The sequence below is a fragment of the Rhinopithecus roxellana genome, chromosome 7 (assembly GCF_007565055.1).
Source record: "Rhinopithecus roxellana isolate Shanxi Qingling chromosome 7, ASM756505v1, whole genome shotgun sequence".
NCBI lineage: Eukaryota > Metazoa > Chordata > Mammalia > Primates > Cercopithecidae > Rhinopithecus > Rhinopithecus roxellana.
This window is the reverse complement of record NC_044555.1, coordinates 128,575,306-128,600,346: the sequence shown is the minus strand read 5'-3', so window position 1 is coordinate 128,600,346 and position 25,041 is coordinate 128,575,306. Positions and strand designations below refer to the sequence as shown.

The 25,041-nt window shown below is 39.3% G+C and overlaps 1 protein-coding gene across 1 annotated transcript in view; it reads left to right on the top strand.

Annotated features, from left to right (window-relative positions):
* The window catches only part of GPC3 (glypican 3), a 450,385-nt gene that overhangs the window by 364,369 nt on the left and 60,975 nt on the right, over nucleotides 1-25,041 (top strand). The window contains exon 7 of the mRNA XM_030933937.1: nucleotides 21,222-21,381. Coding sequence (XP_030789797.1) covers nucleotides 21,222-21,381 — 160 coding nt within the window. The remainder of the gene's footprint in view (nucleotides 1-21,221; nucleotides 21,382-25,041) is intronic.

The window sequence follows — 25,041 nt, the reverse complement described above, 5'->3', positions numbered from 1 at the left end:
CCTGGATGATATCCTGAAGAGTGTTTTCCATCTTGGTTCCATTCTCCCCATCACTTTCAGGTGTACCAATCAGATGTAGATTTGGTCTTTTCACATAGTCCCATATTTCTTGTAGGCTTTGGTTGTTTCTTTTTACTCTTTTTTCTGTAAACTTCTCTTCTCACTTCATTTCATTCATTTGATCTTCAGTCACTGATACCCTTTCTTCCACTTGATCAAATAGGCTACTGAAGCTTGTGCATGCATCACGTAGTTCTCGTGCCATGGTTGTCAGCTCCATCAGGTCATTTAAGGTCTTCTCTACACTGTGTATTCTAGTTAGCCATTTGTCTAATCTTTTTTCAAGGTTTTTAGCTTCTTTGCAATGGGTTTGAACATCCTCTTTTAGCTCAGAGAAGTTTGTTATTACCAATCGTCTGAAACCTTCTTCTCTCAACTCGTCAAAGTCATTCTCCTTCCAGCTTTGTTCCATTGCTGGCGAGGAACTGTGTTCCTTTGGAGGAGAAGAGGCACTCTGATTTTTAGAATGTTCAGCTTTTATGCTCTGGTTTCTCCCCATCTTTGTGGTTTTATCTACCTTTGGTGTTTGATGATGGTGACCTACAGATGGGGTTTTGGTATGGATGTCCTTTCTGTTTGTTAGTTTTCCCTCTAACAGGACCCTCAGCTGCATGTCTGTTGGAGTTTGCTGGAGGTCTACTCCAGACCCTGTTTGCCTGGATATCACCAGCGGAGGCTGAAGAACAGCAAATGTTGCAAAACGACAAATGTTGCTGCCTGAGCCTTCCTCTGGAAGGTTCATCTTAGAGGGGCACCTGACTGTATGAGGTGTCAGTCACCCCCTACTGGGAGGTGTCTCCCAGTTAGGCTACTCGGGGGTCAGGAACCCACTTGAGAAGGCAGTCTCTCTGTTCTTAGATCTGAAACTCGTGCTGGGAGGACCACTACTCTCTTCAGAGCTGTCAGAAAGGAATGTTTAAGTCTGCAGAAGTTTCTGCTGCCTTTTGTTCAGCTATGCTCTGCCCCCAGAGGTGGAGTCTGCAGAGGCAGGCAGGCCTTCTTGAGCTGTGGAGGGCTCCACCCAGTTCAAGCTTCCTGGCTGCTTTGTTTACCACCTCAAGACTCAGCAGTGGTGGACGCCCCTCCCCCAGCCTCGCTGCCACCTTGCAGTTCGATCTCAGACTGCTTTGCTAGCAGTGAGCGAGGCTCCGTGGGCATGGGACCCTCTGAGCCAGGCGTGGGATATAATCTCCTGGTGTGCCGTTTGCTAAGACCATCGGAAAAGTGCAGTATTAGGGTGGGAGTGTCCCGATTTTCCAGGTGCCATCTGTCACGGCTTCCTTTGGCTAGGAAAGGGAATTCCCCAACCCCTTGCACTTCCTTGGTGAGGCGATGCCCTGCCCTGCTTCGGCTCACGCTCCATGGGCTGCACCCACTGTCTGACAAGCCCCAGTGAGATGAATGCAGTACCTCAGTTGGAAATGCAAAAGTCACCTGTCTTCTGCATTGCTCATGCTGGGAGCTGTAGACTGGAGCTGTTCCTTTTCGGTCATCTTGGAACCTCTCCCCTGAACTCTTTTTTTCCCCAGTGCTTCTTCATGTGCTAAAACACTATAGGCTCTTGTCATATCAGAACTAGTTATACTGCTGCTTCTTGTTGAGGAAAAGAGTCAAACTCTGTAAAATATTTGAAGAGATTTATTCTGAGCCAAATATGAGTGACCAATGGCCCATGGCACAGCCCTCAGGAGATCCTGAGAATGTGTGCCCTAGGTGGTCACACATTGGTTTCATGTATTTTAGGGAGATATGTATCAATTAATACATGTAAGATGTACATTGGTTTGGCCCAGAAATGTAGGAAAACCGAAAGTGGGGGCTTCCAGGTCATAGATAGATTCAAAGATTTTTTGATTGGCAATTGGTTGAAAAACTTATAATCAATAGAAAGGAATGCCTGGGTTACAATAAGGGATTGTAAAGACCAAGGTTTTATTGTGCAGATGAAACCTCCAGGTAGCAGGCTTCAGAGATAATAGATTGCAAGTGTTTCCTGTCAGTCTATAGAGTCTACTCTATCAGTATTTTGTGGAGGATTGGAGTTAATTATAATTCGCCCTTTGGTAGTATTTACCAGTGAAGCCATCTGTTACTGGGCATTTCTTTGCAGGAAGTTTTTGATTACTAATTCATTATTTTACTTGTTATAGATCTATTCAGATTTTCTGTTTTTTCTTGAGTCAGTTTTAGTAGTTTGTGTCTTTGTAGGAATTTGTCTATTTCGTCTAAGCTATCTAATTTGTTGGAATGTGATGTCTATAGTATTCCTGTATAACCCTCTATAATTCTGTAAGATCAGTGGTAGTGTTCCCTCTTTCATTCTTGATTGTAGTAATTTGAGTCTTCTCTCTGTTTCTGGGTAGTCTAACTAATGGCATATCAATTTTGTTAATCTTTTCAAAAAATCAACTTTGGGTTTTATGAATTATCTCTATTTTTAAATGTCATTAATTTATATTGTAGTACTTATTATTTATCTATGTAGTTACCTTTCCTAATATACTTTATTTCCTCCTACAGTGTAGGTTACTGTCTAGTGTCCTTTTACATCTGCCTGAAAGACTCTTTTTAACATTTCCCCTAGGGTATGTCTACTAATAGCAAACTCTCTCAGCTTCTATTTCTGTTTCTTTTAATTTCCCCTTTATTTATTTTTTGTTAATTAATTAATTAATTTATTTATTTATTTATTTATTTATTTATTTATTTTTGAGATGGAGTCTCGCTCTGTTGCCCAGGCTGGAGTGCAGTGGCACAATCTCAGCTCACTGCAAGCTCCGCCTTCCAGGTTCACGCCATTCTCCTGCCTCAGCCTCCGTAGCAGCTGGGACTACAGGCGCCCACCACCATGCCCGGCTAATTTTTTGTCTTTTTAGTAGAGACGGGGTTTCACCATGTTAGCCAGGATGATCTCGATCTCCTGACTTTGTGATCCACCCTCCTTCACCTCCCAAAGTGCTGGGATTACAGGCGTGAGCCACCACGCCCAGCTGTACCCCTTTATTTTTGAAGGACATGTTTGCTGGTTATAGAATTATTGGATGACAGGTTTTTTTTTTCTTTCAGCATTTTGAACGTCATCTCACTGCCTTCTGGCTTTCATGCTTTCTGATGAGAAATTAGTTGTTAATCTTATTGAAGATTGCTTGTACATGATGAATCTCTTCTTTCACTGCTTTCATGATTTTTTTCATTGTCTTTGACTTCAACAGTTTGATTGATATAAATAGGTGTGGATCTCTTTGAGTTTATACTAGTTGGTACTTGCTGAATTTCTTAGACACATAAATTTATGTTTTTCATGAAATTTAGGAAGTTTTCAGCCATTATGTCTTTAAATATTCTTTCTTCCTATTTCTTTCTCCTGCTTCTGGGATATCCATTATGTATACGTTGATATGCTTGATGGTATCCCACATGACTCTGCAGATTTGTTCATTTTTGCTCCTTCTTTTTTTCTTTTCCTCATACTGAATTGTCTCAATTGATGTAGCTTCATATTCCATGATTTTTTATTCTGCCTGCTCAGATTTGCTGTTGAGTCCTTCTAGTGAACATTCATTTGTTATTTTATTTTTCAACTCCAGAATTTCTATTTTGGTTCTTATATAATTTTTGTCTCTGTTAGTATCATCTATTTCATGGGATATCATTATAAAACACTTCTTTAATTCTTTAGACATGGGTTCTTTTCGTTCTTTGAATGTGTTTTAAATAGCTGATTTAAAGTTTTTGTCTAGTAAGTCCAATGTCTGTGCTTCCTCAGGGGCAGTTTCTATTGGCTGTTTTTTTCCCCTGTGTATGAGCCGTATTTTCTTTTCATTCAATTTTTTAAATCTCCATTTGTTCATGAGGAAGTAACATGAATGCTTGGAAATTACTTTATACTTGTGGGTCCATTGTATTTACAAAAACCACTCTCTATGTTTTATAGTTTCCAAAATACTTATTTAAGTTTACTACATTTGATCTTAAAGGCAGCCCTGTGCTTTTTCCAGGGCAGAGATTATTTTTATTACTGTTTTACAGATGAGAAAACTGAAACTGGTATGACAAGCCTCTTTCCATGATACTGTATATTTTATGTATCCCTCTGTCTTTTACATTTAGCCTGCTGCCATTCATAATTCCACTATGTTGTTTTATGTACAAGCTCAGTTTGGTTTCTTTCATTCTTTGGGCTTGATATTATTCCAGATTGTTACAAAAATAGGTTCAAAATTGTTGTAAAAGCTCTTGGAACATTCTTATTAAATTCTTTTTGTGAAGCAAACTACATAGAAGAACAGCCACATTCACCAAAAGCCATAAATACTTAGATTTACTTCTGGCTCCTAAGAGAATTCTTCATTTGGGAGAAGTTCATTTGTATTCAGGTTTATTTTACATGTTTCCTTATTTCAGTTGCTTTTTTTTCTCCTGATATTTTGATTTTTAAGGTACCAAAGCCGTTTTCTTATAATACAAGGAATTTGAGTTAAAGTTTGAAGATAGGAGAACTAGACAACTGTCAATGTGGAGTGAATGCAAGGATATCCAGAAACATTCCACCTACACCAAAATATCTGTTTCACCGGTGTTCTCCAGTCTCTATAATTTCCACTGCCAATCATTACTTTGGGATGAGCCGTTCTTCCCAGAAGGCCCTGTTTAAAGGCACAGTTTACCAAAGTGGAGTCATATCTTAAACCATTATTATTTTCTGTTAACAGACAAAGGAATCTGACATTTATTCTTAGTCTATTGTGTGCCCAGGCACTGTGCTAAATTATTTCCTCATGACAGTTCATATAAGGTAGGTGATATTATCTCGATTTGACAAATACGGAAAACTTAAACCACCAAGAACAAGATCCTAAGTGACTGACAGATAGATTTTGCCAGGGTGGAGGACATAAAGCATGGAAGAGGTGCCCCAGTTAGATGAGTGAATAGGCAGACACTGAACATTCAAGGGCCATTTTAAAAGACTGGGTCATCTGGGCAGAAGCAAATAGAGAAGATCAACCTTGTCCAATTGAAGGTACTGTTTCTTTGTTTCCCTGTCAGCTAGACTGAGTGGTGAGAAGTGCTATAAATTACAAGGAAGGAGAGAGAGGGAGAGAGAGGTGGGAGAAATAGCAGACTTTGATAATTATTTACCATAGGGCTAGAAAGTGAAATTTTACAAAGCAATACAGTGAAGGAGTGTGCTTTTCTAAAAGCAAGATAATATTTCTAAGGGTAAAGTTTTGACCTACATAAAGGAGCGAATGTTTTCATGCCAAAAATAAAGGAACTGTTTTGCCAGTTGAGTTCATGGAAAATAAATCTTATTTCTGGCGGGCATACCTAGAAACAGAAGTCAAGCTGGGATGGGGTGGGGCAAGAGGCCATGTTTTGGGAAGAAGTGCTTCATTAGCAGCAGCAGCAACCTCCTCCAAATTCCCATGGCCCTCTATGTTTTATATTACTTGTTAGGGAAGTTGTGTATTTCCTTTCCATTAATTAAGGTATCTGCTTAAGTGTGAGTGCCTAAGCATGTTAACTTGTTGGGCACTCTGTCTCTGATGTTGTGGGTGGTGCATTTATGGCAAAAGGTCTCTTCATTGCCAGCTCACAGATGGTGATGCTAGAATTTAGTTCAAACTTGTGGAATCACTACATACAACTTCAGTGATTATTGCACTGTATATGTTCCTGCCTCTTTCCAGAAACATGAAAACACAAGATGTCGACCATCTGAAATGTCAGTTGTCCTTAAATATAGTTGCTATTTAAAGATGTATAAATTATAACCATCCCACCAAATTTCATCTCTGGGGCAGCAACGTATTTGAAGTTTTGATTTAGTTGAAAGGCATGACAATTTAGGAGTTTACCATTTATATTAACAAAATTTATCAAATGCTTAAATGTGTATAAGAGACTGGGAAACAAAATGGAATTATGTGTAATTGAATGCAAATGCAATGATTTCAGTATAATTAAGCCTCTCTAAGATGCTTTCAACTGGAATTGCTTGGGAATAGATAGAAAGAAATGAATAGGAGAAAATAATAAAGGGCATTTGATTTATCCACTTAATCAGGAGTGGATCAGAATGAGAACTTTGAAAGGTTGTCGGAGTTGATTATTTGAGTGTAGGAACCAAGCCTTTTCCTCTTCTTGCACTGAGCTGGTTTTATTCCACTACATTTCCACACCTTGCAGAAAGGAACTCCTTGTGGACTATATGAGGGTAGGCTCTATGTTCTGTAACTACCACTTACTCACACCAACCTGGAAATTGGCTGCTACATGCTCCACCCCCCACCCACACCCCCACACACACCCCACCCACACCCAGGGGCTGTGTTGCTCTCTCTCTAGCCTGAGATTTGGCAAGGTTTGGCTAAGGATTCAGGAGGAAGAACCTCATTTTCCCCTACTGGAACTTAAACTCATTTTGCAGCTCTTACATTCTTTTGCTTCTTTTTCACTTTACCTGCCCTCAACTGATTCTTCTGTGTTATCCCCAAGGATTAGGCAGAAATCTAGCATTATTTATAGCACTGGTGTGGTTGAAAGGCTTTACTATCTATTGTCTTCGTAGACTTTCTGTCTTCCCCTGTAAATTGCGGGGCGGGATTTTACCATATGCTCTATCAGGTGCTTTCTAACTCACTTACCATTCCAGTCTATGACTTTCTTCCCAACCCTTTTCTAATTCCCTTGTAAGATGTTGAATATAATGCTGAGCACTTCTGGGTGATCGATACATCTAATATCTCCATCTCTCATACTAGATGCCATCCTCTGGGAGGCAAATGCCCCATTTCCCAGCCATCCCCTTTCCTGTTGCATCCACCTAGGCCATTCAGGTTGATTTCTTCAAAGACAGAAATTACCATAGCTGTATCCAGAAGAATTATATTGAACGAACATGATATTAAGACTGTGCGTATATTACCTGGTATATTAAAAGGGGGTTAAATGTTATGGGGGAGGGTAACAGCTGTTTATTTAACAAAATATTAATTGAATATGACTACAAGGAATCTCAGAGGATGATGGAGAAGCCCATGTTAGAACTAGTCAAGACATTGTTACCTACTGAGCTCAGTGAAGAGAAAGAAAGGTGGAACTGTAAGTGTGTTGACTATAGCCTGTTATAAGCTGTCCTTTTCCCTTCCCACACTTACCTTCTGCTGTTCCTACCACTCTATCACCACCATCATCACCAAACAATTTTGTGGGATAGGGAAGGATTCCAAGTAAGAAGCCCAGCCAAACACTTAAGTCCCAGGAGCAAGCAAAATGTGCACACCCTATCCACCAAAGAGGGCCAATAGAGAAAATAATTCACCAGAATCTCTACCAAACTATACCTAGCCAAAATAGGAAGAGTTCAAGCACTGCCCAACACTGAGTAGAGATTAGCTGGACTTGGTTACATGATGCTCTTCCCAGACCTTGTGGTTAAATTCTAATAACCTTCTTAGGAAAAACAAGAGTCCTGTCTTGGGAATGCTTGATGAGGTTTGGAATTCAAGAATAAGAGGCAATGATGAGAGAGACCCAGATGAGCATGAAAATGATTGTATCCAAACTAAGTTCCAACTATATTCTTATTTCAGAGAAATGAAATTAACCTAAGGTATGCTACCCCAAGGCAAGTATATAGATACACTAAATCAGCTAGTGTTTTAGGGGATGAAAGGTCGATGTGAATGTTAGTTTAGGCAAATGCCAAGTAGCAATTATTTTGTGAAGGTTAGTTTAGGCCAATATTAAGTAGAAATTATTTTGTAAGCCTGTACAGTCAACCCAACAGAAAATTTTACAACTGTGGAAAAAACATGTAAGGATATGATAGAATTAACTAGCTAAAACTGAGATAATGTTCACCAATATCAATAATAAGTAGATGTTAAATAACTATGAATTTTGTTAAAAGACCATCTGACCTAATATGGGATGCCAGCAAGGTAGTAAATGTATTCAAATTGCAAATGGCTAAGCTTAAGTTGAACTACAGTGTTCAGTGATACCCTTTCAAACAGTGTCCTAAATAATTACCAAAAGCAGGGCTCAAATTCCTTTCCTATTGGAGAATACCATCAATTCCGTTCAATTTCACATTCCTTCATCCACTGTTTGACCATGCCAGTCAAACCACTTGAGGTACAGAAAAGAGAACTACACTACAACAAGGAAGTACTTAATCATTTGGTAGCTGCAGCATGTAACTTGGCTTGCCAATGGCCTATGTAAGAGTCTAGTGCTCTAGTGGTCTTCTGTGACCAACATGTTACAAAAGCTATACATGCTGAATTCAGAGAGACCCAATCATTTTAGCATCTTTAATGCTGTATTTACCAAACAAAGCACTGTTTTAGGACATGTCCCAGTTTTTTATATTTAAAAGAATGACCTGAGCATTTCTTAAGTTAGTGTTTACTTAAGGAGTGAAGCTAAAAAAAAATACACAAAGGCACCATTCCTTTGCTGCTGTTGCTTCAGCCTGTAAAGGTGTATGATTAGATAGGAATATTGTAATGATTTTATTCATGTTTCCTGAGAGAGAGCCCATTTCCCCCTTAGGATTCAGTGACCTAAAATTTGGGAAGGGAAAGGCTTGAAAATCTCTGGCCTCCAAGGAAACTAGAAACTCAAAATAGAGTTTTTCAAGTCCCAGTCTCAATTATCTGAAACATATTTAAAAATTCATATTCTTCAAATAGTATACCAGAACAGGAAAACTGCTCTCACCAAAAACCTATTTATAAACCCTGATCTAGACCTAGTCTTTAAAGGGAGGAAGCTTTGTCAGAAACTAGAGGCATCTCATTAATCCTCAGTGGGCTACAGGCCTTCTGGAAGAATAGTGAACCGATGTCCCCCAGTCATTGAGGTTGACTCTTCAAGCCCAATGCTTGATGACATGGCTGCTGTGGTTCATACACAGATGTTATTTTTAGAGGCAAGAATTCTCATTTCCCAAAAGTATTACCACAGGATGTCTATTTGGAATGAATCACATTATGCATTTGGACAATAGTAAATGTTCAGATCATGTCTGCGTAACCTCAGTTCCCTAAAGAAATATGTAATATCTTGGTACACTCTCACCCCAGGACCCTTGCCCTCTGTCAGTGGCCCTCATCTAACTGAGGTGATTTATTTGGAAATGGAGCAGGGCTGTGGGGTTCCATAGATGTCTTTGAAGCAGGTTTTTCTTCCAGAAAAAAAGTTATATTTTGTCCTTGTGGCTTTTCACAATAACTGGTATAGGGACAAAAATGTCACCAATCTTCCACAAAGCGAGTAGCAAGGCTTAGAGACCTTCAGGGAGAATTTGAACTTGGTGGCCTGCAAGAGTGCCTTGCTGTGTTTGCACTTTGCTGCCACAGCTGGCAAATCAGCCTGATCTGGCTAAACTTTTTGGACCTAGGCCAGTCTCATGTTCAGCCTTTATAACTATGACTGGACTGTGTGGGGCTTTTGGTCCCTTAAACTGAGCTTTATTCTAGTAGGGCTGGAGACCCTCAAGGAGGGCATTACAGAGCCCAGAGTTAACACACACAGGCAGACTACTCTAGCCAAGAGAGTACTTATCTGGGAACTGGCAGAGGCTCCCTGGGTGGGTCCGGTAACCTTGTTTAGCCACTTAGTGCTTTGGTTGGCCACATCCCTTTGGGTTAGCTGGTTCATTTGCTTCAAAAGATCGAATGACTGCCTTCTTCTTTGACTTTACCCTACTCCCTCCTGGGAGGAGTCTCCCTCATCTGTGGGGAAAGATGGTACCTGCCTTTCATGGTAGCCCAATAAAGTAAATGCTGATAGTCAATCACTCAGTCTGTCTGTTCAGCTGTCTTGATGTCTAACTGTGGAGTCAGGGCTCCCTGGCAGGAATCAGCTATTACCATACCAGGAAAACAGAAATGGCATATCAGACTCAGTCAAAGAGACAGAGGTTGGAAAAAAGTCAAGTCAATGAAGAGGGCTGGCACAGTGGCTCACGCCTGTAATTCCAGCACTTTGTAAGGTCAAGGCAGGAGGATTGCTTGAACCCAGGAGTCCCAGAACAGCCTGGGCAACATAGCGAGACCCCAATCTCTATTAAAAAGAAAGAAAGAAAAAAATTCAGTGAATAAGCTACTTATTAATTTCTTAACCCATTGTTCATTCATTCTTTTAGTTACCAAACATGTCCTAAGCACCCACTATGTGTCAGGCATTGTGCTAGTCTCAGGGCTATACCCTTTCTACGCTGAAGAAAGTTTTCAGGCTGAAAATGGACATGTTGTCCCACACCTCTCTTGGCTCTAATTTCCTGATTTGTAAAATGAGGCTAATAATACCTGCCCTGCTGCCTCACAGGGGTCCCATATAGATCAACTAAGAGAACAGATACAGAAGCTTTTAATTATAAAAATCATAAAATGCTAGTAGTTGTGACTCAATAATGAAGATTTATTGAGGGCTTACCATGTTCTCCAGATTTAGCCTTACCCAGGCCATAACTGAATGTTAACCTATACCAAAAATTCTGAATTCAACCTGTTTGAAAATTCAGGTTTTATAAATATGTAGTTTTTCATGTATAAAATTAATATTTTGTGAGTGCTGTGCACCAGATACTAAGCTCAGTGCTTTACACAAATTACCTCATTTAATCCTCATAATTACACAATGTGGGAGATGGATACAAGTATTATTATACTCATAGAGAAGAAATATGGAACTCAGAGAGGTTAAAGAATAACTTATTGGCTGGGCACAGTGACTCACACTTGTAATCCAAGCATTTTGTGAGGCCAAGGTGAGAGGATCACTTGAGCCCAGGAGTTCAAAATTAGCCTGGGCAATGTAGGGGGACCCTATCTCTACAAAACAAATTTCAAAACTATTCAGGCATGGTGGCATGCACCTGTAGTCCTAGCTACTCAGAAGGCTGAAGCAGGAGGATTGCTTTAGCCCAAGAGGTCAAGGCTGCAGTAAGCTGTGATCACTCCACCACACTCCAGCCTGGGCAACAGAGCAAGACCCTGTTTCAAAAAAGCAAATAAAATAATAGCTTATTTATAGTAACAAGACTAGTAAATGATAGAGTCAATTTGAATCCAAGTTTTCTGACTCCAGAATATGAACCTTTAACCACCATGCTATACCTCCTCTTGGAAAAGAATCAAACTCTATACACTTCTAAACTATTGGTAATATTATTGATAGAATTATTGGAAATTTTCCACTTTGAGGTAGTGGACAGTTTCTTAGAACTACAGAGAACATTTCTACCACTGGGAAAGGAGCCCCACTGAAATGGATTTAATTCCATCCTGGGTCAGCTTCTTCACATCCTGGTGTTTTGTTTGTTTGTTTGTTTCGCATCCATTTAACAGGGGGACATATTTTCATAAGTTTCACTGCTGCATTCACAAACCATAAAGTAAGAATTGGGAAAGCTGGAAGTGGTAGAGAAAGTGTGTTAAGTGGATCAGAGACAGATGTGGAAGCAAAGCCCAGGCAAGAACATATGTGGGTATGGGTAGCTTTGCTGATACCATATGGAAGCACAGCCTCTAGCAGGTCTCCCTTCTTTGTCATTAAACATCTCTGTGTGCATCCTTGGTACACAGACTCTTATCTTACTGGGAGCATCCAGAAGGGATTTCCCAGACCCACAAAAATTCCACCCAGCCTTCTTTCTAGTGCTTCAGTGTGTGACCATGGAGTATTACTTTTTTTGCCTTAGGAGGTATTCATAACAAGCTCTTATGTCTGCTGCTATGGCTGCTGCTACTACCCCTCCTCCCCGTCTTTTCCTCTTCAAGATCATCATCATTATTCTTAGCAGAAGAGTTAAAATGTCCAAGAACTTATTACCTTTCCAGGCAATGTGCTAAGCACTTTACATGCATTATTCTATTTATTTGTTCATGCATCCACTTAATATTTACTGAATATTACTTTGTACCAAACACTGTGCTAGACACTGGGAATCGAACACACTTTTATCCCTTCTGTTAGTCTAGTGGGGATGCAACAGGGAATATATAATTACAAACCATGAAAAGTTCTAGAAAAGAATACATGGAACTATATGAAAGGTAAATGGTGCTATTTTATTTAATTCTTCAACAGCCCTGTGAAGAGAATAAATAGTATTATCCCCCATTTTACAGGTGAGGAAAGTGAAGCTCAGAGAGTTTAAGTGACTTGCCCAAAGTCACACAGCTGGTAAGTAGGCTGAGTAGGGATTCACATCCATGCTGGTCAGATTCCAAAGCTCATGCCCTTAACTGCTATACTTTATTGCCCCCCAATGTGTGAAGTGCATATATAGCCATTAATTCTAGGCCTATACATTTGGATTCTGGCTTTGTCTCAAATGTATGGAGTTGCAATTGTTTCCAATTAGTTGTGGCTGTGGTTTGGTGCATTCATTCAAAGAGAGTGTGCACACAAAGCAGAGGTCACGTGCTAGGCCTTGTGGATGTGCACAACGTATAAATAATAATGGCATTCCAAAAAAACTGGGCTTCACTGGAGTCACTACATTTGTTTTCCATTAGCTTATGCTACTCAAATACAAACAGTAAAACATGTGTTTACTTTGCTGTGGATACGGAAAGCCAGAACCCCAAAGCACATTTTGCAGGTCGTATAAAGCTGAGCATCCAAATAGTTCAAAATCAGTTTTATAAGCCCAGCTTAATAACTTTAAAATGTAACCTGGATTCCAGATATTAAAAAATGCCTACAGAAGGTATGTGAGTAGCCAAAAGAGACAAAACCAGCTAAATCCTTAAAATATGTACCAAGTCCCATATTTGCAGTATCTATTTTGTTACTTATCCCTTTATTTTTTTTTAAATGCTAAAGAGCTTAAAGTCAAGCAAACTCTTAGCCATGTAGCAGCAGTAATGGAATTTTTCATTCTGTACTAACCAGCTGTCTGAAGCTTTTCAAAACAAACCTCTTCATAATGAGATAGTTTGGTTATTTAAAACACAGTAGATGACAAGCCTGGGGAAAGCAAGCAGGAGGCATCCAATGCTGTTCAATGCCCAGTGCTTCTCTCCCCCTTCTGGTCCTCCCACCCAATAGTGAAAAGCTTTCCCATCAAGTTATAGTTAATGCCTAGCATCTGAGAAAATGGAATGGAAATGGAAATTATCTGAGCTAAAGGCAGTAAAGATGGCAAAAAATGTACAATGAAGGCCCCATTCATTGATGTCTTTACCTAAGACACATTTTTTTTTTTTTTTTTTTTTTTTTGAGACAGAGTCTCGCTCTGTCACCCAGGCTGGAGTGCAGTGGCCGGATCTCAGCTCACTGCAAGCTCCGCCTCCCGGGTTTACGCCATTCTCCCGCCTCAGCCTCCCGAGTAGCTGGGACTACAGGCGCCCGCCACCTTGCCTGGCTAGTTTTTTGTATTTTTAGTAGAGATGGGGTTTCACCGTGTTAGCCAGGATGGTCTCCATCTCCTGACCTTGTGATCTGCTGGTCTCGGCCTCCCAAAGTGCTGGGATTACAGGCTTGAGCCACCGCGCCCGGCCGACACATGTTTCTTTTGAAGAGTTCTGGACCAGGGGAAGGGGGGCAAATATATTATTGTTAATGAGATCTCTATTACTCAGTAACTTAGTCAAGTTATGTCCCCTCTCTGAGCTTCAGTGTCCTCCCTTAATGTGAGAAATGGGGATGGCAGTCTTTCCTGTTATACAAACTCGTGGAGAGGATTGAGGATTATGTGAGAGAACATATGTTAAACCCCAGCACAGTGTGTGACTGATAAGGTTCATATCTTTGCAATCAAGACAATTCCAAGAGGCATATTATTTATACCATATAGGCAGATCAAGACTTGCTGCTCTCACTGGTCTAATTTCAACATATTTGATCACTCTCAGAACAAGTATGTCCTTTGATCTCCCATGGACCAAGCACAAAAAGAGCTTCAGTCAAATCTCATCCCGTGCTGCCCTACCCTTTTGTTATCTTGGTTATGGCTTTAAAAATATAAAATTGCTGTGCTTCACAAAGCCCTTTTTTCTCTTACACTGTGTTTCTAATTTTCTTAAGTAATTATTCCAGGCTTGTTGTTTCCTTTTATCAAACAACCCTGGGTACCTGTTCCAAGGCTAACTTTAAATGTTTCCCTGTCTAATCAAATGAAGTCAATCACCTTTATACAAGGGTATTTTCCTTAACTACAAAGACAAAAGGTCATGATATCCATACCTAACTGAAAAGGAAATCATCATATTGCATTTACTTTTAAACACATGGTTTGAAGAGCATTTACTAAGGATTCCAACATGCATGGTACTCTGGTGGCTCTTGTCAGAAGATGGTTTCAGTGGGATTCTAGGAAGCAGAGTAACATTGAAACAGCCTTTCTAAAAGAGTAAGGAGTGGTCTGTGATTCACTCAACAGTAAGATGAGGGGGACAGATCTAGTTAGGCATGTGCCTGTAGTACCAGCTACTCAGGAAGCTGAGCCAAGAGGATTGCTTGAGCCCAGGAGTTCGAGACAAGCCTAGGCAACATAGTGAGACCCCAGCTCAAAAAAAATAAATGCAGATCTGTGTGCTCCGTCCCAGATTCACCAAATCAGAAACTCTGTGAGTGAATTGGGCCAGGAAGCATGTCCATTTTTTTTTCTTTAACTTTTACCTTTTTATTTTTTTGAAAATCACAGTTTATTTTTATTTTGTCAAAATTGCTGACCTGAATATTATAGGGAAAGAAAAGATTGAATGATTGCCAAGAGCTCAATATCAACACAAAAATGTAAACCATCAAGACTGTTTGTACACTAAAAAACTTATGTTTCTGTTACGTGTTTGGGGGAATTATGGCTACACATTGAATTACTTGTTATTTAAATATTACTTCTACAATATGTATTATCTTAGATATTTTTCTTTTTCCTACAAAATGTCTTTCAACTTAAAAAATGTTTAATTCTTTATTTTTTCCTTTTATTTTTGGTTGACACATAATTGTATGAATTTATGGGACACAGTGATATTTCAATACGTGTATACAATGTGCAATGATTAAATCAGGGTAATTAGCATATCTATCACCTCAAACATTTATTATTTGTGTTGTAGACATTCAAATCCTCTCTTCTAGCTTTTAGAAAATATACAATAAATTATTATTAACCATATTCATCCTACGGTAGTATAGAACAGTGGTCCCCAACCTTTTTGGCACCAGGGACCAGTTTCATAGAAGACAATTTTGCCATGGACCAGGGGTGTAATGGTTTTGGAATGAAACTGTTCCACCTCAGATCATCAGGCATTAGATTCTCATAAGGAGTGCCACCTAGATCCTTTGCATATGTAGTTCACAATAGGGCTCCCATTCCTATGAGAATCTAATGCTGCTGCTGATCTGATAGAAGGCGGAACTCAGGTGCTCACCTGCTACTCACCTCCTGCAGTGTGGGGACCCTGTTATAGAACACTAAAACTAATTCCTCCTATCTAGCTGTAATTTTGTATCTATTGACCAATTTCTCCCTATCCTACCCTTCCCAGACTCTAGTAACCACTATTCTCTACTTCTATTAGCGCAACTTTTTTTTACCTCCTACGTATGAGCGAGAATGTGGGGTACTTATCTTTCTACGCCTGACTTATTTCACTTAACATAATGTCCTCCAGGCTCATCCATCTGGCCTCAAATGACAGGATTTCATTATTTATTATGGCCAAATATTATTCCATTGTGTATATGTACCACATTTTCTTCATCCATTCATCTGTTGATGGACATTACAGGTTGATTCCAAATCTTGGCTATTGTGACTAGTGCTGCAATAAACATGGGGGTGCTGATATCTCTTCAATATGCTCATTTCTTTTCCTTTGAATAAATACCCAGTAGTGGGATTACTGGACCATAGAGTAGTTCTATTTTTAGTTTTTTGAGAAACCTCCATATTGTTTTCCATAATGCTTGTGCTAATTTACATTACTATCAACATGTATAAGAGTTTAGCATGGCTAAGTTTTTAATAAGCATCCTGGTGATTCTTATGGAATTTAGAGAATCACTCCCTTAATGTGTAAGTATGTACATACCCTTTGACCCAGTATCCTTACTAAGGAAATAATCCAAAATATGGAAAGAGTTATGTGAATGTTCCTGATGATTACATTTTTGTTTATAAAAGCAGAATAACAGGAAACAATGCAAATATTCAATATTAGGAAAATGGTTAAGTAAATGTTGATAGATCCCTTAATGGATAGATACATTATCCCATGTAAAGTATGACGTTTATCACATTTACTTATTATAACAATTCTGTGAGGCAGGCATTATACCTCATTTTATAGATGAGGACACTGAGGTTTAGGGAGATTAAGCAGCTTGTCTGAAAATACAATTTTAATAAGTGGAAAAAGTAGTATTCTAGCTCAAGTCAATCTGCTTCCCAAATACAAGTTCAATTTAAAAACAAGCATTAAAAAGTGCTGACCTTTGAAAACACAAACATTGTTTATTTAAGTTTGGGAATTAGGGGTTTTCTTCCTTGTTTCTTTTTCCTTTCACTTTTCTATATTTGATACTTGCATATTTAAAATATTAGATTCTAAAAGAAAGTTGATTGTATGCTTAGGCAACTGTGACAGTCTCAGTGGCTAAAACAGAGTTGCACAGACAGTAGTGGCTGTAGAAAAAGCTGGAATGTGAAGGGCCTTGTGCACTTCCACTAAGGTGTCCTCTGTATGCAAAGTAATGCATAGCAGAAGTGTCAGGTTAACAGAATGTCTATGGGGATAGTGGAATGAAATACTCAGATGTAAGCTTTAATATGATAGTTTACATTGATAATCATTATTGTATGCCTTGGCTTTTAAAAACCTAACAGGACAGTGTCCTTTGAAAATGGCAGTTAATAAAAAGCATTAGGCCCCTAAAGTTACCTCCTTTTGTGTGTAAGTCCCTCATAATTTTCTTTTCATGAAGTGAATGTTCAGTCTGAAAGACTGAGAGAGGGAACAAAAAGGTCAATATTGTGAATTGTAATTAGGCAATTGGATTTCTGGGCCAAATTCCAGGCTGTGGAATCCACTCCTTGCTGGCAATTCCTCCTCTCTGACCCATTACCCTTCTTTCAACACTCTGGAGCTTCAGTCTCTTCTTTAAGATTTTTGCATTAACAATAGATTTCTAGGTTTGGGTTTGTTTTGTTAATGTGTGAGGGTTAGGTTTATCAGTGGCTGTCTGTGTAAAATGGCTTAAAAGTCTACTGTAATCCTTCTTCCATGCTGAATTTGTCACCAGAATGGGAATGATTTAATACCTAAAGAAGTAACTTCACTGACAAAGTTTTAAAGGGTTTTTGTTTAATTGCACTTTGTTTTAAACTGAGCTACTCAAGAACAGTGGGGGCATTGCACACAGGTTGGAAATGGCCTCTCAAAGATTAGCTACAGGTCTTAGCCAAGATCCTCCAAAAATGTTTAGCTATTCATTCACAAATTCTTCTTCTATAATTAATCTGGACCTTGACTTTCTCCTTTTTCATAAGGTTGTGGAAATAGCTTTTAAAGAATTAAAGATACCATAACACTTCATTTTGCTTCAGTTCAATAGCACATATATTGAGTGCCTACTATGTGCTAGACACTGCCTTAAATGCTCTGGGGTTCAAAGATATATAAGATTAAACCCCTGGGCAGCTCACAGAATGGTGGTAGAGAGAAGTCATATGTACAAATAATACCGGATTGCATACAGAAAGTGGCATTTAGGAGGTACAGATAAAGGGAACAGTGGTAGAAGAGGGAGAGGGAGAGCTATAATGACTGTCTACCAGGAAAACTTTATTAATGACACGGCATTAGAACTTGGCTTGAAAGTATGGAGGGCTTTGAACAGACACAAATGAAGAACAGCTCATAGTACATTCTCAATGAATGTGTACTGAAGGTGTTAATGAAAGGGACAGATGCAAGACGTGCTTGAGAAATAGCAAGTTCACTAATCTGTATCTAAACATAAATTCTGCTTATGTGAAGAATTATCATTCAGGTATTCCATGATGTACACAAAGGATGCATTCTTGAAAATTAACATAAAAATGCTTATGTTGAAAGCAAATTTCTCATAAGACATAATGGTAAAGGAGGGCATTGGGGGTTTTGGTGAAACTGAAGTGATGTTATAGGCTAGATAAGCAGTTCTCAAACAATGGTTTATGGATCCTGGGAATCCAAGAAATCCAGGGATCCACAAGGTTAAAACTACTTGCACAACAGTACTAAGATATTATTTGTCTTTTCCCCTGTGTTGATATTTGCACCAATGGTTCAAAAGCAGTGGCAAATACAACTCTTTAATGCCACAATATGAATCAAGACACCACAGGATGAATTAAGCCAATAGCACCAAAATGTACTAGTAGTCATTGTATTCTTCACTGGTGTGTACTTGCAGAAAAATAAAGGGCAGTTTCACTTAAGGATATCATTGCTGAATCTGTAAAAATTTACCAATTTTATTAAACCTCATCTCTTACACTTTTAAAAGATTCTGTGTTATAAAATGGGAAGTACACTTAAAGTATTTACACAGTAAACCATGTCAGTGTGCATCTCAAGAAAAGGCACTTGTGAGAAATTTGAGCTGTGAGCTTTCTGTTTCATTTTTACTTGCAAGAATGACTGACAAACTATAGTTATGCAGACTTGAATACTTGCTAGACATTTTCTTGGAAAGGAACAAAGAGAGCCTGTCAGTTCAGGGAAAACAACTGGCAGTATTTATTGCCAATAATAAAATTCAGGCTTTCAATAGAACACCAAAAATTGTTTTAAACTTTTACCTGCCACTGTGAGCTTGAGAGCTTCCCAAAACTTAAAGACTTTTCGGATGAGATTGGAGATAATATTAACGAATGTGATTTTTTATATCATATAATGAAAGGTGTTGACATTGGCAAGATCCGCATTGCTCAGTGAGCCAGTGTTTTCCAGATGACCCATGGATGATGATACAAAATGAGTAAAATGCATGTTCAAAGTTCAAAACTTACCAATGGATTTAAATGTAACAGGACATGAAATATTTATTTATATAGTTTCATATTCTACATTGCAACTACTTGTTGAGTTTTTATGTAGTGTCAAAGAAAAATCTCCACAATTATCTGAAAAGTCTGCTAAAATACTTCTCTCTTTTCCTACGACATATCTGTGGGAGGTTGGATTAACTGCAGATGTTTCAACCAAAACCATATATCACAGCAGATTGAGTGGAGAAGCAGATTTGATAATCCAGCTATCTTATATTAAGCTGGACATCAAAGAGATTTATAAAACTGTTAAATAGTGCCACTCTTCCTGTGAATTATCTTATGTCTGGGAAAATATGTTTGTCATTCAAAAATGTTTATGTTCTAACCAGGGCAATATAGTGAGACCTCGCCTCTACAAAAAGTAAAAAAAAAAAAAAAAAAAAAAAAATTGGGAATGGTGTCACACACCTGCAGTCCCAGCTACTTAGGAAACTGAGGTGGGAGGATTGCTTAAGCCTGGGAGGTCGAGGCTGCAGTGAGCCATGATCATGCCACCACACTCCCACCTGGGTGATGGATCCAGACCCTGTGTCAAAAAAAAATGTTTATGTCACATCATGGGTTCATTCTTGTTATGTTTACAGAAGCTATCAAATAAATATTTTTAAAATTTCTCAGTTATAATTTCTAAGATGGCAAATGTTGATAGATATAACTCATATAAACAAAAGTTCTCTATGGTTCTCAGTAAGTATAAAGGAGTCCTGAGACCAAGAAGTATGAGAACCACTAATCTAGCTCATCTTAGCCTGTATTTATATATAATAAATGTAGTTGTGTATGATGAGCAGCAGAGGAAGTGGCAGGGTGAACGTGGTGCTGGAGTGGGAGACAGTTGGTAGATTGGCTTCTCCAATACCATTAGACGTTGTTGGCCAGAAAAAACAAAAACAAAAACAAAAACGTCTTTGGGGCTTTCTTTTCTTTGCTAAAAAATAAAAATAAAAACGTAAAAACCACCTGCAGAATCACATTTCTCTGTAGTATGTAGCTCTTTCCAAGTAGATCTCAGGGTGGCAGCTAAATCACAGGTGGAGAACATAAAAGTATACTTAGCCGTGACATAAACATAGGGACAATGGAAACCACAGAAACCCCAGCTTGTGTTTGCAGCAGTTTTTCTTTCTGGATACCTCTTCCACAATCACAAAAATCTCAGTTTCTGTATATCCAGAATCTTTTGTTGGCTGTCTTTTAAAAGTAGGGGTTGGGTCTAAGATTTAGGATGAGAAATGTGTGATGGGGAAGAAGCCAGGACAAAAACAGAATGTAAGAATGAAGCCTTGGAGAGAGATGGCGAGGAAAAATAAGATGGAATCTGACAACAGCCCTTGGGGACCCTTCGTGTGGTGCGCTGGGTCTTTGGGTCAGTGTAGAGACTTTTGAAAGGTGGGAGTCCCGTTAAATTAGTAATGCATTGGCCATGTGACTGAAAAACCAGACACTGCAGAGTGAAACAAACATGTCTCTTAGTGTGCATATTATCTACAAAAAGCAAACTAAATTTAAAAGCATCTTATTGGAATTGTGGGAGAGGAGAATATTGAACAATTTTTCTAGAGATCAAAGCATATATAATCATGATGATTGATTATAAGTAGTTATTGTACATGTGTGTAAAATGGCACTGCTATTCTCCTCATTCGGTAGGAAGCACTTTGTGGTTTTAATTTAGTGACTGTAAATTTGGTTATTGGTGGCTTCCATAGGGATCCTTCCTGGTCTTGGTGTCCTCTTAGCTTTGCCTTATCATGTCTTAAGTTCCTCATGAGTGAGTTGTATCATGGAGACTTTCAGGAGCTTAAATACCGTGGTATGAGAAGATCTAATGCAATATACACTCTGGCTACTGCATGATGTAAGTAGAGTCAAGGAGTAGATCATCACATCAAATACTGTGGAAAGGTTCAGAAGTATGAATCTCTAAAGAGTATAAGCAGTTTACACCTACTTAAATTTGAAAGTGATTTTGTAAAGCTTCTGTGTAATTCCTTGAACATTTTTAATGCCTCCTGTTAATAACACATTGTGCAGACCTACCTGAGAAATATGAAGAGCTGATGCATTTCTGGTTGTTTTCTTTCAGCTCCTGAGAACCATGTCTGTGCCCAAAGGTAGAGTTCTGGATAAAAACCTGGATGAGGAAGGGTTTGAAAGTGGAGACTGTGGTGATGATGAAGATGAATGCATTGGAGGCTCTGGTGATGGAATGATGAAAGTGAAGAATCAGCTCCGCTTCCTTGCAGGTAACTGATGAGTGCTGACCCAAATGTAATCTAAAAATGGTGATGCTCAGGAATTAAAAATAAATTGAACCCACTCTCTGCAATTCCCTTACATTCCCTGCAACACGCAATCTCATCAACTCTTCAAGGAAAGACTATACAAGCTCTAGAAAGTGAAGTTTTCAAGTAGCCTCCTTCTTTTCCTCCCACCATTTCCAACCTTTGGTAGATTAAAAGGGTAACTTCCTGTTTTTCATTATCTAAAATGGACTGACCTAATCACTTAGCTCTGTTTCTCATTGGAGTTTTCCTTGGTTCTTCTCATTTATAAAAAGAAATGCATAATAAGAAATGCAAATGCATGATGAAATAACCTGTACAATAAACCCCCATGACACAAGTTTACCTATATAACAAACCTAGACATGTACCCCGAACTTAAAACGAAAGTTAAAAACAAACAAACAAACAAACAAAAAGAAATGCAACCTTGGAAGTCTTCTGAAAACCAATGGTGGGATAACTTTCAAAGGAAGAGCCATTAGCTGAGCCTCTTTTCTTAGGACATTATGTCTATTTTGTTTTCTCACAAGTAGTCTAACATAGATAGGCTATGGCACATAACTGAAGACCTACATAAAGACAAGAGTGGTAGGGCACGGTGGTTCATGCCTGTAATCCCAGCAATTTAGGAGGCTGAGGTGAGAGAATCGCTTGAGCTCAGCAGTTCCAGACCAACCTGGGCAACATGATGAAATCCCGTCTCTACAAAAATACAAAAATTAGCAGGGTGTGGTGGTGCGCCTATTGTCCCAGCTACTTGGGAGGATTGCTTGAGTCCAGGAGGCAGTGGCTGTAGTGATCTGAGATTGTGCCACTGTGCTCCAGCCTGGGAGACAGAGCCAGAGTCTGTTTCAATTAAAAAATAATAATAACAACTAAACAACAAAAGCAATAGAAAAAAGTAATATAGTACTGCTGGGGTCAAGGAGGCAAAACAACAACAAAAATTCCTTACATTTGTATTCCATATCACAGTTTAGAGTACTTTCATGTGGATAGGTGTTCTTCGATTTTACAGATAATAAAACCAGGGCTCAGAGAAGAAATGAGATTGCTCTATATGGAAGAACTAGAAATCTACCTCGGGTCTTGAGACTTCCAGTGCCATTCTCTTTCTTCTGCGGTGCACAGCCTTCTCCTTAAAACCCTATCACCCATGGCCTCTGAGATGCTAAATGTTCCTGTTTCTCTGGCAGCCTCTTTCCTTCTTAGTTCTTCTTCCTAATCCTACCTGAAACTGGCTATTATCCAGATGTCCCTTCTTAAGCCTCCATCTTTTCTCTTTTCTCCAGAGAGAATGCAGATCTTATCTACTCTCCCTCTTTCAACTTTTTCTTCTTTTTTGAGATAGGGTCTCCCTCTGTCCCCCAGGCTGGAGTGCAATGGCGCGTTCACACCTCACTGCAGCCTCGAACTCTTGGACTCAAGTGATCCTCTCACCTCAGCTTCCCAAAGTGCTGGGATTATAGGTGTGAGCCACCATGGCTGGCCTCAACTTTTTTTTATGATTTGAGTATTTATTTTTTATTAGGGTAAACAAAAATCTAACATGGAATCTGCCCTCTTAACAAACTTTTACGTGTACAGTACAATATTGTTAATTATATGCACATTGTTGTTCAACAGATCTCTAGAACATTTTCATCTTGTGTGACTAAAACTCTATGTCCATTGAACAGCAACTCCTTATTTTTCCCTCCCCCAGCCGTTAGCAACAACCATTTTACTTTCTGCTTCTGTGACTACTTTAGATACCTCATATATGGTGGAATCATGCAGTATTTGTCCTTCTGTGACTGGTTTATTTCACTTAGCATAATTTTCTCAAAGTTCATCCATGTTGTAGCATCTAACAAGATTTCCTTCTTTTTAAGGCTCAGTAATACTCCATTGTATGTATGTACCACAATTTCTTTATCCATTCATCCATCAATGGACATGTAGATTGCTTCCACCTCTTGGCTGTTGTCGATAATCCTACAGTGAACATTCTTTAACTATTATAACACTGTGGGAAATAACTTACATAAAGTCATTACCACGAGTCTCAACTGATCTCCTGAGCTACCATCCCACATCTCCAGCTGCTTATTAATCATTTCTGACTTCACCACCACCACCCCCAACGTGATCTGTCACAAGTCAGATTTATCAACTGACCATCATTCTCCTGATCACTGAGGCTTAAACCTAAAGCCATCTTTGCTTCTTTCTTCTCCCTTGCCCTTATATGCAGTTAGGCCCCCAGTCCCTGTCGATTCTTTCTTTGTAATTTATAATTTATTCTGGACTTCTGTTAATACTTCTTCTTTTTTTTTTTTTAATTAATTAATTTATTTATTTATTTTTTGAGATGGAGTTTGGCCCTTGTTGCCCAGGCTGGAGTGCAATGGCGCAATCTCAGCTCACTGCAACCTCCACCTCCCGGGCTCAAGCAATTTTCCTGCCTCAGCCTCCCAAGTAGCTGGGATTACAGGTGTGCACCACCACGCCCAATTAGTTTTTTGTATTTTTAGTAGAGACAGGGTTTCTCCATGTTGGTCAGGCTGGTCTCAAACCCCTGACCTCAGGTGATCCACCCACCTCAGCCTCCCAAATCTTAGCCTGCTGGGATTACAAGTGTGAGTTACCGTGCCCAGCCCAATCCTTCCTTTCTATTCCGCCTTCACACCCTCCTGCACATACTATTGCAGACACATCCTAGGTGGTCTCCAGGCTTCTAGGCTCAGGCAGGAGTATTGAGAGCCTTAGGCTAGTAGATTAGAGGACAAAGAATTTGAGACCCAAGCAGAAGATTCCATCAAATTCATCTTGCATAGCTACCTGGTTAATCTTTTGAAGGCATCTCATACTTTCTCCGCAGCTCAGCTGCCTTCATGCCTTGAGGATAAAGCTAAGACTCCTTAGCAGAGTTCTGAGGGCCTTCTGGTCTAGCCTCAACTACCCTTCTGGCTTCATTCCCCGCCACTAGCCCCCATAAGTACCCTCCACTTTGGTAAGAACAGCCATATTCATGCTCCATGAACCCCATAAGCATACTGTTCTTGTTTCTATTTTCACACCACTGCCCATGTTTCTTTTTTTTTTTTTAAACTTTTTTTTTTTGAGACAGAGCTCACTCACTGTGTTGCCCAAGCTGGAGTGCAGTGACACAATCTTGGCTCACTGAAACCTCTGTCTCCCAGGTTCAAGCAATTTTCCTGCCTCAGCCTCCTGAGTAGCTGGAATTACAGGTGCACACAACCATGCCCAGCTAATTTTTGTATTTTCAGTAGAGACAGGGTTTTGCTATGTTGGCCAGGCTGGTCTCGAACTCCTGACCTTATGTGATCCCTGTCTGCCTCGGCCTCCCAAAGTGCTAAGATTATAGGCATGAGCCCCAGTGCCAGGCCTGCCCATTTTATTTCTATATAGATCGACCTTTTTTTCTTTCATCTTAAATTTTACCCATCCTTCAAGGTGCAATTCAAGTGTGATGCAGTGAAAAGAAAATAGGTCTTGGGGTAGGACAAATGTTTATTTAAATTCTTGCTCTACTTATGAGCAAGCATGCCCTGGGACAAGTTTCTTAGCCTCCTCTCTATGTCTCCATTCTGTCATCCATTAAATGGGGATCAT